At 38.1% G+C, this 16,187-nt stretch overlaps 1 protein-coding gene across 2 annotated transcripts; it reads right to left on the bottom strand.

Annotated features, from left to right (window-relative positions):
- Positions 1-271: 271 nt before the first annotated feature.
- Positions 272-14,992, bottom strand: LOC127801508 (type II inositol polyphosphate 5-phosphatase 15). 2 transcript variants are annotated; one of them, XM_052336727.1, is made up of 11 exons: positions 13,851-14,991; positions 12,894-13,149; positions 11,716-12,517; positions 6,783-6,907; positions 5,988-6,072; positions 4,415-4,580; positions 4,275-4,315; positions 3,905-4,172; positions 3,539-3,662; positions 2,679-3,039; positions 272-1,268 (listed from the first exon to the last, which is right to left on the bottom strand). In XM_052336727.1, the coding sequence occupies exons 1-11, from the start codon at positions 14,761-14,763 to the stop codon at positions 906-908; spliced, it is 3,504 nt and encodes a 1,167-aa protein (XP_052192687.1). In that variant the 5' UTR covers positions 14,764-14,991; the 3' UTR covers positions 272-905. The 2 variants fall into 2 exon arrangements, with proteins under 2 accessions (XP_052192687.1, XP_052192682.1); XM_052336722.1 differs by having other exon boundaries at positions 4,275-4,580; positions 13,851-14,992.
- Between the last annotated feature and the right edge of the window lie 1,195 nt (positions 14,993-16,187).

The following is a 16,187-nucleotide window of genomic DNA, read 5'->3' as shown; positions in this document are numbered from 1 at the left end:
TTCATACGAGAGAGAGAGAGAGAGAGGACTTGCATAATAATCTTCCCCAATCTTCACAAATTAAGGCGCTTTGTGCACTGGGATATTGGATACTTGCATAAATACCCTTTATATATTCACCCGTTTGAAAACTATATGAATCATATCATTGAGATATGGAACCCATCCAAATAAGAGAAGCAAAATCAATCCTGAACCCAGCAACTGAAAAGAAATTGACGTGCAAAATTGACGTGCAAAATTATATGATTTGAGAGAACAATTTGAAATATGAATGGAACCCCATTAATCAATGTAATGCAACGCCAATTACACACCGTTCTTCAGTACATTCTGCTTTATAACAGCCAACGCTGACAATTTTACCATGAGAAAGGAAATGAAAAAATTAAAATAAAATAAAAAGAAAGACAGCTTAAATAAATGCAAAAAATGGGGGAAGATTTTAATGAGTGTCCTGTTGTTTATCTTCAGTTTTGCATATACAGAACAAGGATATTTAAGAATTTAAATGCTTCAAACGCAACGAACCCTTGGCTGGTATTAGCTTCTGCCCTCAAAACTTGAGGTTATTTACGAGGTCTGTAATGTAACCAATCCAGAAACCATCTTATACGTGCCAGACACTCTGCTTTATGTACACATGCCTGCTGTTGACAATTAGTAGTCTCGAAACACAACCTTTGCACACATCAAAAACTGAGCAGAGCCTCGATCGATTGGCGCTAGAAGCTAGCAGGAACTGCAACTCCACCAAATCAGACAACGATCAAGTAGCACAAAATTTGCATTCAGGCTCTGCCTATTTACATCTAGAAGATAGCATGGTTGCCCGAGAGGCCCTTTCAAGCTTGGCCAACTATGCCCAACGCTAGTATTCATTGGCAAGTGCTCTGGCAGTATATTTACAGTCTCAAGGAGTCATGAAAAGTTTTTAGGTGGCCAACTACTTCATCTGAGCTGCTGAGACGCTGAAAATCCGACCGGCGAAGAAGATTTGCTTGGATTTGACCAGAGTTATCCTTATTATCTGCATGCATGGCCTTACCTGAGGAGCAGTGACGCACATGAATACGATGGCTTCTAGTCTCGGTTGTGTAGCTGCCATGCACTTTGACCACTAGTATAGCTTCCTTGTCTCTGGCATCCTCACACCAAGAGTTATAAGCAATACCATCAATAAACTCCTCCTGCATGTGGAATTCATTGTGATGAACTAAAATCTCCGCAATATGATCTGGTTTGATTATGCCAGCTGATGGAATGACCTGTTTAGAAGCAAAAACTAATTGATAAGACAATTTTCACTTACTATATAGTGCACTGCGAATTCCTCTAGTTTTAGTTCACAATATAATAATTGCACTATATTTTGATATGCTGTTGAAGAGGCAATAAAATGTTTAGGAGCAAGTTGATTTCAATCAAAAATAAAAAAATAAAATAAAATACATAAGATTGCATTGATGTCGAAATCAAATAGCTCTTTGCAAAGTAAGTGTAAGATTGCATATAAAAATGACCCATTGTAAGCTCAAGTCTTTTAGTTCAATTATAAGAATAATTATACAAGTCCTTTAGTTATAGAACAATTAAAATATATACAAAAATAGGAATCATTTTGCAATTTTCACAGCCCAATGTAAGCTCAAGCTGTGCTTGCTAGATCAATGAGAGAGAACCATTTAAGAATTTGATGACATAAGATTTATTTAATTTGCCTTTGATGATATGCATAAATAGTTAAACTACAATCCAAAATCAATATTGTGTGGGCACTCATTGGCGTCCTCTTATTTTCCTTTCCAATTATGCACCCCTTTTTTATTTTTCTTTGCACCAAAGAAAGCAACCACATCCGTCCTAATTGTTCAAGAAAGTTAATGTAGTGGGTTGTGTCCAGGTAGCAGTAGCACATACATATTTTTAAGCATGTACAAGGATCCAACAAAATAAGATTTTACTAATTGTACAGCTATAGTAGCTGATATAAGAAATATTTTAAGTGTCCTAATATTTGGGAGATCCTTGGTGCACACATGTTTAATTTTATTTTCTATTCCAATATTTAGAAAAAGGTTTACAAGGTTAGCTGTGGAAGAAGGTTCACAAAATGCTAGGTTGAAAGAGTAGCAGGGTGAGAAAAGCTCCAATTATATTATTTATGAAAATAAGGTATCTACTTATAATTATGAAGAAAGAAAACAATTGGTGTTCAATTTCCCTTCTACTTGAGATCTCTCCTTTGCATTCCATTTCCTCAAACTTCTAATACAACAATATACCATGCCTTAATCCCATGAGGAGACGTTGGTCTCTCAAACTTCTAATATATATTAAGATTGTGCTCTATTTCCAAATAAAAAAGAAAATAAATTTCTCTACATTCATCATATTATTGGGACAACCTTTTTGTTTTGGAATGCTTTGTAGTGTTTTGGTCAGTTTTGTTTCGCCATGTTTTGGTGGAAACATATGAAGTTCTAGTTTTCTAGTTTAGTTCTCTGTCAGTTTCTCTAGAAATAGAAATGTTTCAGCAATGAAAATCAAACTAAACTTTATTCCGTGACTATAAAAGGGTCAGATTTTAGTAATCAAAATCTACAGCTTTCTGACTTAAAAGCCTTCATGCCATAATGAAAGAGCCCAAAATAACATTAAAAAAGCTGAAAGTTTACCTCAAGCCATCGAGGAAAGCCAAAAGAACCTCTTGGATGATGATTGGATGCTTGTCCCTCCTCCTTAGTGGCGGACTCACCTTCACAAATTATTTCGAAAAGAGCCTTGTCTTTCTGACATTTATTGGTAATCCGCAAGATGGATGAGTCTTTGTTCTGAAGAATCATGTTGTTTGTGCTGACAATAGTTTCTGGAACTTTATGCAGTTCTTCAAGTACACCCCTGGTGTTCTCATTAGATACAATAATTTCTCCAAACTCTTGTCTCCTTATAGACTCATCTACTCGAGCAATCTCAACGTTAAACATGCAACGGACGGGTTTGTGATCACTGTCTGTCACGTCCATGCAAGCCTCATATCTAGTAAAAGGGCATGTCAATCATTATAAGGGAGAAAAAATAAATAGAAGTAAAGACACACCAGACAGCAGGAAAATCAAGACTAATGGATATTACTTGCTACAATCTTCGGGCAGTGCTGTGTTTAACAGACCACCATTAAGTCATCTTCACCACCACCCCTCTGGAACAAAGTACAAACAAAAGGTGTGCCAAAGCCCCAATCACATTTTAGACTCACAGATTTTAGAAACCATCTGGCCATCAGTCACCTTCTCCAGAAAAAGGGAAAAAACAGAATAATTTTTCAATATGTAGCATGATCCAGTCAAGGAAACCTGAGGTGGATGAGATGCAGAGGAGAATGTGACCCTATCCCCTTGACATTTCAACCAGTAAATATTTTTTATTGTAATTATTGAAGGTAGCATAATGCAGATCTGTTCAAGCGTGTATGCTACTGATACATATGCTTGTTTTCATTCTTATATGCATAAACCACTCTGCTAAGAAAACGTACTGAGTAATTGACGAGACGACAGGACAATCTAAACTGCATGAAGATACTGAAGCTGAGCGGCTATCACGGTATAAAATTCTGTCACACCATGCAGGAACACGTTTCTTTTCACCAGAATCATACCCTAATTAAAAAGACAATACACAAGATCATAGGCTCAGTAGAAGTTTTCCAAAATATCACCAGCAAGAGAATACATAAATGCAAGAATATTTTCATCTAGGTATAAATTACTTGAATAGATCTTGAGAATACAGAATAAGAAACAGCCATGCAATCAAATTCAGAAAAGAAAAATGAAAAAAATAAAATAAAAACTCCGATAAACCAAACTGATATTGGCACAATCTATATGGCGTAAGTCACCTGCTAGACCAGCTTGGTGCTTTTCAAATTTGTAAGTTGGAGGAAATGAAATAATTGCTTCATGCATTCCTTGGAAGACATTCCCAGCTTTCATTTCAGCACGAAGTTGATCTCTTTCTCTAAGCCAATCAAAGGATCTTTGTGAAACAAAATCCCTTGCTTCATCATATGATACACCATCAAGCCGATAATTTAAGTCACCAAGAAATACAACCATGTCTGCCTCAGATAGCTCAGGCATCCCTTCCACAGAGTTAACATCCATGGCCTGCAAAAACAACAAAGCTTCAAGTTATAGACAAAAATGAGACGTCCATAAAGATAATTTAAGAACCATTGATCTGTGGTTCCAATCAAACTACAAACATACATTTGTACCACGAAGCATTTGAATGGAGGATGACACGCTAGCTGCAATAAGGACCAATGGCAAGCGAGAATGATAAAAATGCCAACATAAATACACTGAGCAGGCAAGCAAGCAAGATGAGAAGAGGTATGGCAGCATACCAGCCACAGCATTGACAAGGTTAGATGGCCTACTAAAGATCATTGTGCGATATACATGATCAAAGTCAGCATTGCGGCGATTAACTGCTTCCAAATGTGCGGCAAAGTGACAGTTCACAAAGCACATTATCCGACCATAGACTCTCATTCTCAAACCAACTGCTCCCTGGTAGGATTAGAAGTAGCAGATTTAATAATACAAATATCAAAAGTAAGAATTATTAACCCTCTTGAACTGGTTCACTGAGGAAGAAAAAGAAAATGCAAAACAAGAATGTGCCAAAATGCCTCCACATGATTGTGCACGTGCATGTAATACAAGGCAAACCATCTATGAGGTAATAAGGTGTCAAATGCATAGGAGTTTTGCTGTTGCAGCATAAGAAGCATGCATTTAGGAAGGTGCTCTATCATGGTCCCATCCTTAGGCCAGCATTTATGTATCCATATTGTACACTTGCCAAGCATATCCTACAATTTTGTAATTTTTTACAGCCAGACCTTTAGGATATTTCAAGGGCACATGTTTCTGCAGTAAGAACCTATGTGCCCATCACTTAAATAAATTGAACATATTACCAACTTTGAGAAAATAAGTAAAAAATTAATTATACAACATGAAATAACGGATTTTATATATCTAAAAGTCCTTCCATACTAGATTTTTAAGTTCAAGAATTATGGAAACCTTTAAAGTTGTTTATGGTCTGAGCTTTTCAGAATTAGATATTAGACATTTCTTTTCAAACTCCTTCCCTGATATGTACCTATGTGAAAAATAATATCTACTATTTTAACATGAGAGATAATTGATGCATTTTTAAAGTAGAAAAAAATAGATATCAACATCAATCTTTTAGATAGAGATAATCTATTTATGGGTAACACCAACCATTGCCCTCTGTTTTAAGCCCAAAAACACTTATATTGGTTGATAATACAAATGCATGGCGCTTTGTAACATTTTATCAACCAATGAAATTGTTTTGGGACTAAAAACAAGGTGCATTTACTGCACCCTAACCATTGTCCTCTATTTATTTATATATTGATATAGAATTGCCATCTCATGTCCCATCTCATGTCCCAAGCATATCTTTCTGTTATATTTTTCTTTTGTGGAGACCTCTGTGAAATTTGGATCAGAAATTTCAAAAGAAAAATATAACAGAAAGATCAGCAGCCAACAGTTGATTGTTGAAGTACTCCGCTGCTTCATTTAACAAATCCTCAATTTTTCATATAATTTCCAAGGTATTACAACAATGCTTCATATTACAACCAAGGTTCTTTGATTTGCATCTTCTCTGGGGACACATGATCATTAGTTTTGTTCATTGGTGATGTTCTCTGTGGCTTTACCTAAAACATCATTCATAAAGCATAATGGATGTTTGTCATGCTTGTGTTGCGGTATAGCCCGTATAGGCAACCCCTCAAAACACTAAATTAACAAGAGTGTACTATTTAGATGACAAATAAGGGGTGGGTGCAGTGGATAAGACTGTAAAATTATTGAGGTAACATGAACTTCCTGTATGCAAACCAACAGAGAGAACAAACATGGGCATACCTTATTACCAATTGCACGCCCTAAACCACAAGGCACTGCTGCAACATCAACATCCCCAACATGAGCTCTAATATTGTTTCTAACCCTGAAACACAGTTGTTTTAAGAATCAAAACTACTCTCAACGTAATGAATACCCTTTTGAGATAGATTAAAGATGCGAAGATGAAGAGAATGGTAAACTATAAAGTTAAGTAATATAGTAGCTCATCCAGTGGAATCAGATTTTTTTTTTTTCATTACTGAATATTCTAAAAATTGCATCAAAGGAAATTCATCTAATCTAATGCACAAAGTTACTATGACACATTGAATAAAATGTCCAAGATAAGTTATCTACTAATTTACATCACTGAGATTTTAGTACATCCCTTGAGAAATCTCTAACCCGATTATTTTGTTTACACCTCTGTAAACAATTGGATTCCTTAATGTTTTGAGAAAAATAATATTTTAAATTACTTATATTAAGTTACCAATTTTTATTATCCTATATTTTGTACTCCAAGAATATTCGACATAATAATTCTGAATAATATGTATATTTGTAGTTACCTACCTCCACTACCAAAATTTGTGGTTATAAAAAGTTACTTTCTTAGAAATTGGGCAAGTTTTAGGATCATATATATGATATATGATTTATCTGAACAGAATGGCCACTAAATTTTATACAAATACAATTATCATTTATATATATGGCATTATGTCACAAATAAGATGACTTGACTTTGCCCCCTCCCCCTTCAAAATTCATGGTTCCATGACCGCCAAAGATCCTCATAGAAATACTCACCAGACGGCAATAAGCAAGCCTGCCAGCTGCCTGGATCCAACACGTGCAAAAGTCAATCCCTCATCCAAAGTTTTCCCTATCATATCCAACCACCACTGTCCAGCAGAGCTCCCCTCAAGACCAACCTGGATGGTTAAAATAAGTAAATTACCAGTAGAAAAATGATGAGTTAAGAAGTCAGCACAATAAAAAATATATAGTCTATAGGAATAGGTTGGCAAATTCATGTGATAAACAAGTTTATTTTTTGTCAATTTTGTGCAAGGCTATTTTTGTAATTTACTTTGGTTTTTGGCCAAGAACAGTATAGGTGAATATACAAGGTCAGGACAGCCTTTTGTTGGATTTGCATGAGTATAGGCAAAACATAGCACAAGCATCACCATAGTTGAGATTTCCAAAAGCCATGTACCCAAGGTGAAGCAAGACATTGCAGGAACCTAGTCCAACAGCCACCATAGAATAAGCATATCTTTTGCTGATTGATGACACTTTTGCTAAATCAAAATGCAGATGACTTATGTACCTAGGAGTGTGGTTATTAAATATTTAGAAGTGTATGTTTTGATAAGGTCACAATGTATCAGGTGGGATTCTAAGAGTCATCTACTGAAAAGTCAAGTCTACTAGTTTTTAAGCCACAATTAGTGGGATGAAAAGAGAGAGGTAGAAGCAGGAAAATTGTTCTTGTTACAAAGTTTCCCCTCCAAAATTCAACAGCTTTATTGCCAACAAAACCAGGTAAGCAAACACCAAAGCTGTAACATAGGCAAAGGATAGCCACAATTTGGTAGAGACGTAGAAAAAGAAGCATTTACGTATCCTGCCTAATTGTTTTGGAAAGCCAATGAGGTGCTTGCCCACATTAATATTCTCTATATGATTGGCATGTAATCACCATACTCAGAACGCCCATTCCTTCCATTACTTGGAAAGCTTCTGGTTTCAGTGCCGAGTATTTAAACGCACTTCTGCCAAAGTGATCTTCCTGTGACAGTGTGACTCCATTCCTCAATTCATTCTCGGGCTTGTTTGCCTCAGGGACTCAAGATTCTTGGCCTTTTGTTACCTCAAACCATAACAGAATATTGGGAACAAGATTTAGCAGTAGCTAAGCAACAATAAGGTCAATTTATTGAGTGGTTTCCCATCAAACCTAGACCAGGTTTAAATCTCTCCAGTGGACCAAGGTGAACGAATCCAGAAGTGTGCGTAAAAAGATGAAAAGATAGTCCAAGGAAACCCAAATCATTAGTGCATGTCAAGCCCTCAGATTGTGGGCTGGACAATTGAAGGAATTTGAGCAGAATTCCGAGAAGAAGAGATGAATTTAGGAAGAAACAGATAGAATGAGGAAGGAGGGAGAAAGAGAGAATGAGAGAAAGTTAAGAGAGAGAGATTGAAAGTGTAGAACTTGTTATTAGTCTCGATGCCCTTCCCTCTCACTGCTGCGGGTCTCTTACAGAGCCTATAGCAACACTTCTAACAGTATAACAGCAAGCTAACAGCAAACTAACGCAACAGCAAAGAGTAGGCTGTTGTACAGTTAGCTAATCCCCTAACTACTTAACCCCCCCAGCTAATTAACCACTAACGGTTAATACAAGTAGTTCTACCGATACATTTACTAATTTATCTCTGGGGTTGTGACAATCCCCTCCCTTTCAAACAATTCTTGACCCCAAGAATTCAGAACAGTTGTGCCTTCTTCATCACCCAATTCCAGCCGGTGCTTCTTCTTCAATTTCATCCTCTACTCCTTCCATGTACAGTAACTGCTTTTGGCATCAGTGGTCAGGGCTGAATTTGTCTTCACACCTATAACATAATCCTAACTTCCTTCTCTGCTCCATAGCAGTTGATTTGGCTATATCATGGTTTTGGGTAAATTTTAGAGTTCACATTTATTTGGTTCCCTTCCAAAGGTTGACAGAACATAGGCTGAGTTACTGTTGCGATTGTGTTCTTACCAAAAATTGCTTCTAATGCAAGCTCTTGTAACTTGGTCATCTCAATAACCTACTTCACCGTCACTGGCTGCATCATCTTGACCATCGGCCTTAGCTCCTCCTTAAGACCGCTCATGAAGCTGGATACAAAATAATGCCCCGTTAGTGTTGGTTGTGAACTCCACGTTAAGGATCTTAACTTCTCAAATCGCCTTTGATAGTCAGCCACTGATCCTTCTTGTCTAACTTATTAAATTATTCAATCACATCCACCATGGAATTTTTCCCAAAACGTTCACACAAGTCTTCAGCGAACTCAACCCAACTAACCTCAACTTCCCTTGTCTGAAGCCAATCTTGATACCATGAATCAATCATGTCATTAAGATAGGCTGATGGCAAATTGATTTTCTGCCCTTCTACTACATTGTAAAACTGGAAAAATCTCCCACATCTACAAATCCACCACCTCGGTTTCACTTTGTCGAAAACCAGTATTTCTAGTCTTGGTGCTAGAGTGTGAGTCGAGGATTGAGAATTGCTTTTTACCTGAACAGCTGGGCCCAAATTCAGACGCTCCTTAGCCCACTACCCTTCTGAAACTCTAGGGGAATTACCATTGCCAGGTAGAATTGGATCATGAATAGATCTTGGTGGAGATTCCAATCCACAAGCTTGAGGGAGAATTCCGTCACTTGGCAAGATTGGATCGGAAATGGTTCTTGGTGGAAAATCCGTTGGCAAATGGATTTGAGGCAATATCGTCGACAACATGTTGAACATGCTGTCTATTCTCTGCCCAAATTGATCCATCGTCTCTTGGTGCTTCTCCAATTCCCTCTGCATAACCTCTCGAGATGCAGCGAGATCCCCCTCCCCCCCCGGCACACGCTTTCCCTTAAGGCCGAAATGTCCTCCCTGTGGTGGTTCAAGGCCTCTTGAGTCCATATCATCCCAGTTTCTAGTGCTTCCATCCTTGACTCAAGTTGTTTCATTCTTATGCCTTCTGCCATCTTATTTCTTTCAACAATCCTTTTCAAATCTTCTTAAAAGGACCAATAGTAACTTTCTAATCTTCTTACAAGGACTGATGGTGAACTACAATCTCCTACGCCCACCTATATCTTGAATCTCACCATGCAATAACCCAAGAACAGAGGTTTGATAACCACCCAACTTCAACTAATATTGCTTCTTGAACCTGCTCTTGTTTTACCTTCAAGATTCGAACCCAAATTTAGCGTCATGAATCCTAATCCAGTTACAATCACCCTGGGTCTGCCTGCACTGCCTTGGCTTGAGTTCAGTTCATGCTTGTGGAAATTCCCTTCCAATTGAGATCCCTTGGGTCTGCTCACACCGCTTTGGAATGGATCCCCTCCACGCCTGTCTCTTCCAACCAGCTTTGTGTTCAATTCCGACCCAAGCTCGTCGGAATTTACTTGGGTGTTAAATGCAATTGACACCCATGGACACTCAATTGACCCACCAGCCACTGTTTATTCCTTCACGTCAAGCATTTCTCTGGTACGCTCCAATTAACCGAACCGATTGACCCACCTACCATCGTCTATTCCTTCATCGTCGGTTTCCTACTCCAATCTCGCACCTCTAGTCTAACCGTGCCTACACTGTCGTCTCGCCTAATGGACCCACTTCGTTGGCTACTAAGAACGCTGACTCTGATACCACTTGTCAAGCCCTCAAATTGTGAGCTGGACAATTGAAGGAATTCGAGCAGAATTTCAAGAAGAAGAGATGAATTTAGGAAGAAATAGATAGAATGAGGAAGGAGGGAGAAAGAGAGAACGATAGAGAATGAGAGAAAGTTAAGAGAGAGATATTGAAAGTGTAAAACTTGTTATTAGTCTCGATGCCCTTCCCTCTCACTGTCGCAGGTCTCTTATATAGTCTATAGCAGCCCTTCTAACAGTATAACAGCAAGCTAACAACAAACTAACTAACACAACAGCAAAGAGTAGTCTGTTGTACAGTTAGCTAATCCCCTAACTACTTAACACCCCCCCCCCCCCCCCCAGCTAATTAACCACTAACGGTTAATACAAGTAGTTCTACCAATACATTTACTAGTTTACCCCTAGGGCCGTGACAGTGCACATGAAAGTAGTAAGGTAACACAATTAGGGTTGGACCCAAGCCTTGTGTAAACACATTGTTCATGATACTGGATATTTCTACTAAACTAAGGTCCAATGACTTTTTATTTCTTTTCAGATTTTCAAAGTAAAATTTGCAAGCCTTGTGTTCTTTTGATGCCTCAATTTTTTATTTCTTTTGTGAGTTTCTATCTTGCAACCCTGGAGTCCAATCTCCATGGATTTTGATTTGTAACAAGGAAATCCAACTCATTTGTGTTTAAAATTGCTGCTGCTCGTGCAACTCTCAGCCCTACATGAATTTTGGTTTTCCAATCATTCCTATCTATGGCCATTATAATGCATATTATGCCTATGAGTTTCCCACAAATTTTTTCTGTCTTCCCCTACCTCTTTTTCTTTTACTAAAAACTTAATTCATTTCATCCACTCTCTTCACACAAGCATCTATCAGTTTAGTTCTCACATGACCAAACCATCTTATTGTGTTTTTCATCTTATCTTCAAATAGGAGTTACTCGGACCTTATGACGTGTAACCTCATTTCTAATTCCATCCTTCCTGAAAATGGAAAAACCTAAGACAGATAAATTGACCAATTCATTTAACTTTATGTCTTCTAAGAGTTGACTGGATATCCCTCCTCAACATAATGATGTAGAAGATATGAGTCTAGCACCTGTGCTAGACGGGTAGAGGATAAACGCATCTGCTGACATTTTCTAACTCCCTTTCAAATTGAAAACAGGTCGTTTGAAAGAAATTTTCTCTGTCTTCCAAAAAAGTTATTCACACAAGGTCTTTGCACAGTTAATATGTCAAAAGAACAAAAAAAATATACAGGCACAAAACTTGGAAATCTCTTACAGTTTCTTTTGCGGCAGACATTGCTAGGAAACCTGCACCCATTTCAACTTCCTGCAAGCCAACTACTATTATCCCCACATCTGCAGCCGCAGAACCTAACCATGTTATGACTGAGTCGTGAGTGGCTCTTCCTTGTCCAACGTTCCATGTACCAGCTAAGATTTTCAAATTCTGTATCCTAGTATATAGAAATTCTTTTGTGGCTAATTCTGAGCGTAATATACCATCAAGAGGTCCAGGAGAAGTGACACTCCATGCCCTTATACCACCATGGTTAGCCAATGTGAAAATATAACCAGCACCAACTGCCATATCTATAACAGGTCCGTCGTGAGCCACCCATCCTCCAAGAAACTTGCCATTGAGATCCAATACCTGGACAGTGCCACTCACATAACCTACCCATATTCGAGTCCCAAATGTACACAAGCATTGAACGGCAAGGCCATGATGCTGAAATTCTTGCAAACGATTCCCATTTCCATCCCACTGCATAAGAAGCCCATTTAGACTGCCAGTCCAAATCATTCCATCAATCGTTGTGATTAATGCTTCAGTTCTCCGATTATCATCTCCAAAAGCTCCCTTGACTGCAACGCGGCGAACAGCATCAGCAGCTCCCATTATAACATTACATGAACGCTGAAAGAAACTAATGCTAGTTTGTGGTCGTTCCTTCCTCACAACAGATGCAAACTTCAGTTTCACCTCATCTTCCATCATGGGATCTTGTACTATTGATAAGTTCTCAACCTGACCATCTAAGTTGAACACTTTCAGTAACTCCCGAGTACGAGAATCCCTGCAGGGATAAAACACTTAACAATTCAAATATGAATATGAAAATATTAACAAGAAAGTATTGTGGAAGCCAAAGCCAATACAGATTTTTCATCTAGTGTCATCACTAAATCCTTAAGACAATAAATCCAGGTTAGCTTTTTGTGACTCAGTCACAATAGCTGTTAGAGCTCGTGAAAAATTCTGATAGGATAAAAAAGATCATATGGATATGGTTTCATGTGTAGGTCTCCGCAGAAAACTTAAAAAGGAAATATGAGAGTTTTCTTTTTCTTTAAATAAATCTAAGTAAACATAATTCATGATAAACTAAATACTTAATTCAACACTTTTTAAAATTAATCTTCAGAACTGAATGATCCAGAGTAATAACTTACCACAAAGCAAATGAAAGATACCCAACACTCCACACTCTAGCACCTGAACGATCAGATGACATATGCCGAACATCTGAAGTAAAAATATTGGAGATACCATTCATTGTAGTGACTTGGCTCCTGAGGTCAATATATGACCTTTCGACCATTAGTGCAGCCATGTGTCTTTCTTCCAGTGTTAGAGAACGAGATTTTTCAATGGATTCCCATGGCCAAATCTTGATTACGCCTCCCTCAGAGCCCGACCATAAATCTCCTGAATCAAAGTAAAGGTCAAAAACAGAGAAAAAAAAGGAAGATTTACATGTAGTTAGTGATCACTTGTGTTCCACTAAGTCAATTAAGCACCCCACCAACCACCAATTTTGGAAACAAAAAGATCAGTGCTCATGGACCAAAAACATAGAAAATAAAATTAGGTTTATGACTTATTCAAGTAACCAGGAAATCTAGGAAAGAGACATCCAAATTTATGTTGCTTCTGTTTTAAGGCAAATAAATCCTGTAGAAAGAAATTTGCAACATCCATGATCCCCTATATTTTAAACATTATGCCATCCTTGCAGTTTGAATGCTTTTGTTCTTCAATGTGCCAGGTTAGATCTTTGTTCATGGGACTATATCAGGGCTGTTTAACAAAGCCTCCGCATTCACCTCAAATCTCCATCACTGCTTGATAAAGCTCACATTGTGGATCTATTCCTCTCCTTAAAGGGGAAACAGGGATCAGTTCAGTCGTTCCTAGGACAAAACTTACCTGAGTAGTGCCTAAGTAACCCTTAAGGAAGCAAGTTTTCTCAAGCAAGGTTCTTCATCTTTACTCATAACCATCTATTTAGCCAAACTAGCCTGAATTGACTTTCCATTACGTTTCCTCGTTGGTCAAGTGGCAACCTTAGCATTAGGAGGCTTTGGTGTGTGTATGTGTGTGAGCGTGCGGCGGGTTAGGAATGTTACCATGAGAAGTTATAACAAGTGAAAGCACAGGAGTGGGATGAGCCTGCCAGGAAAGAGTCTCCCTGAAAGCACTGCGTGCCGGATCCATTTTTCCCGCCGTCATCATCTTCCATGACCTTATTCTACCATCCCTGTGCCCACTCCATACCACTCTATTCGCCGCATCCCCAACAAGGCAGAGAGTAGGCGAAGTGTGCGCCGATTCATAAAAGGGAGCGCTCTCCTCCTCCTCCGCCTCTTCATCTCCACACCTCGTTGCTCCAAGTGGATCAATTTGGGGGGCATACAATTCCGACAAATTCCAAAACCTAACTCCGCGCTCTGACCCCGCCCACAATTGAGACGACGAATCCATTGGTACAACCAGAAGTCTCCTAAGGAAACGCCCAATTTGAGTCTCCCTGAGCGGATGCGGCCGCAGTTCGAGGCTCGGAGGCCGGCCAGGGTCCACGGCCGCTCGGTGCGGAACCCTGAAGATTCCATTTCCCCCGCCCCTCCCCACGAACTCCGGCAACGACCTATTCTCCGCCGCCTTACTCTCCCCATCACCACCTCTATCACTACTCCCATTACTATTATAGTAATTCTCGGGGGACGACAGCTTGCGATCCAAGAACTGAATCATGTAATCAAGGCGCTTGCCAGCGCTCTGGACAACGACACTCCCGTAACTGTCTGTTCCACCGCCGCTGCTTCCAGTACCGGGAGAATTATCATCGTCGTCGTCGTCGTCGTCGTCGGAAGAGGAAGGCGAGCCGTAGAAGCGATCAAACACCTTGATCGGAGGGGTGCGGCCAGTGTGAGGATCACGGCGGCCATCGTACGAAGTCGAAGCCGAAGCCGGAGCGGTGCCGACCGTAAACCCTGGCAGAATAAGGTCGTCGTCGTCGTCGTCGATCCGGCCACCGTCCATTCTCCTTGCTTGTTAGCTTCGCCTCGACCACAGAATCTAGCCTGGAGAAGACAAAACAACCGAGAAAATCTATAGCGAGAGAGCGCCGATTTCAGAGTCAGAGGCTTTGGACTTCGGACAACGCAGAGAGAGAGAGAGAGGGGATCGCCGGAAGTGGCGTGCGAGTGGTTGTTTGTTCTTGCGAATGAATGATACTTTGCACGACGTGGCGGTCGTGCCAGTCAAAGACCACTGCACCGCTTTCATATTCAAGTTTGTAGCCCGATCCGTTTTTTGCCGGGTTTTATGCTGACCTTTGTCCGGTTATTGCAAAAGATTATATTTATTATTGAAACTAATGAGTTAATATGTAAATGTAATGATAACAAATTGTTCTCACATTTTATGTGATTTGGGGTCTTTACCTATGCTTTATTTTTTGTTATAGAAGCCTTTGTGATTTTACTTCATTGCCAAGTTACCTTCTGTTATGAGCAACATGAATTATATTTAAATTAAATTAAATTTAACTTTAATTTATATTCAATTAAAATTAAAAAAATGTTAGGTTAGATTCATCTTTGGAATCATTAATATAATATTTTGATTGGCTTTTGATTGGCACGAGCTCAATCAAAATACAATATTTAAGATAAGTAAAAAGCACAAGACATATGAAACTTTTTATTTTTACAAAATTGTTACATTTAATATTTCATTACTATAAAATATTTGTAGGGATCGTGAAATATTTGTAACTAATGTTATTTGTGAGTTTAAACGCATAAATATTTAAATAAGTATTATATTAATTTTATGTAATTTAAATTATAACTTAAATATGTTAGTATCAATAAATGAACCTTTTGAAATTATAATTAATTTTTTAAAATTCAAATATCTCTTTATAGTCATTTTAACATGTAAGGGCAATAATTTTAATTAAATGAGAATAATTGATGATAAAGGAAATTGTAACATGATTTGCAAATCACAAATAATTTTTATATTTTGTTAAACGTCAAGAGCAATGTTTACTTTTAGTTTAAATATAACGATACTTGGTACATTTTAATATTTTTTAATTTTAGTTATAATATAAAATTAAAAAATATTAATTTTCTTTGTAATTAATTTATGAATAATTAACCTTGTTAAATATTATGAAATGACTAAATTATCTTTATACATCAAATTTATTTCTCTCTCTTACTTTTTTTTTATTTTCTTTACTCGATTTCTCACATAGTTGCTCCCTTAACCCTCGTTATTTGCCATCATAAGTTTTTTTTTATTTTTTCTGATCTTATCTATCTCTTTTGAAAAATGCTATTGATGCATAATTGTGTGCATATTGACCTACACAATGATGTATCAATGTCTAAAATGCCCTAACTCAAAGTAGTGAGACGTAATGAAGCAAGAGGTATTTATGTTATTTACAT

The sequence above is a fragment of the Diospyros lotus genome, chromosome 1 (genome assembly GCF_014633365.1).
Source record: "Diospyros lotus cultivar Yz01 chromosome 1, ASM1463336v1, whole genome shotgun sequence".
Classification (NCBI taxonomy): domain Eukaryota; kingdom Viridiplantae; phylum Streptophyta; class Magnoliopsida; order Ericales; family Ebenaceae; genus Diospyros; species Diospyros lotus.
The sequence above is the reverse complement of the archived record's forward strand: the minus strand, read 5'-3'. Positions and strand labels throughout refer to the sequence as shown.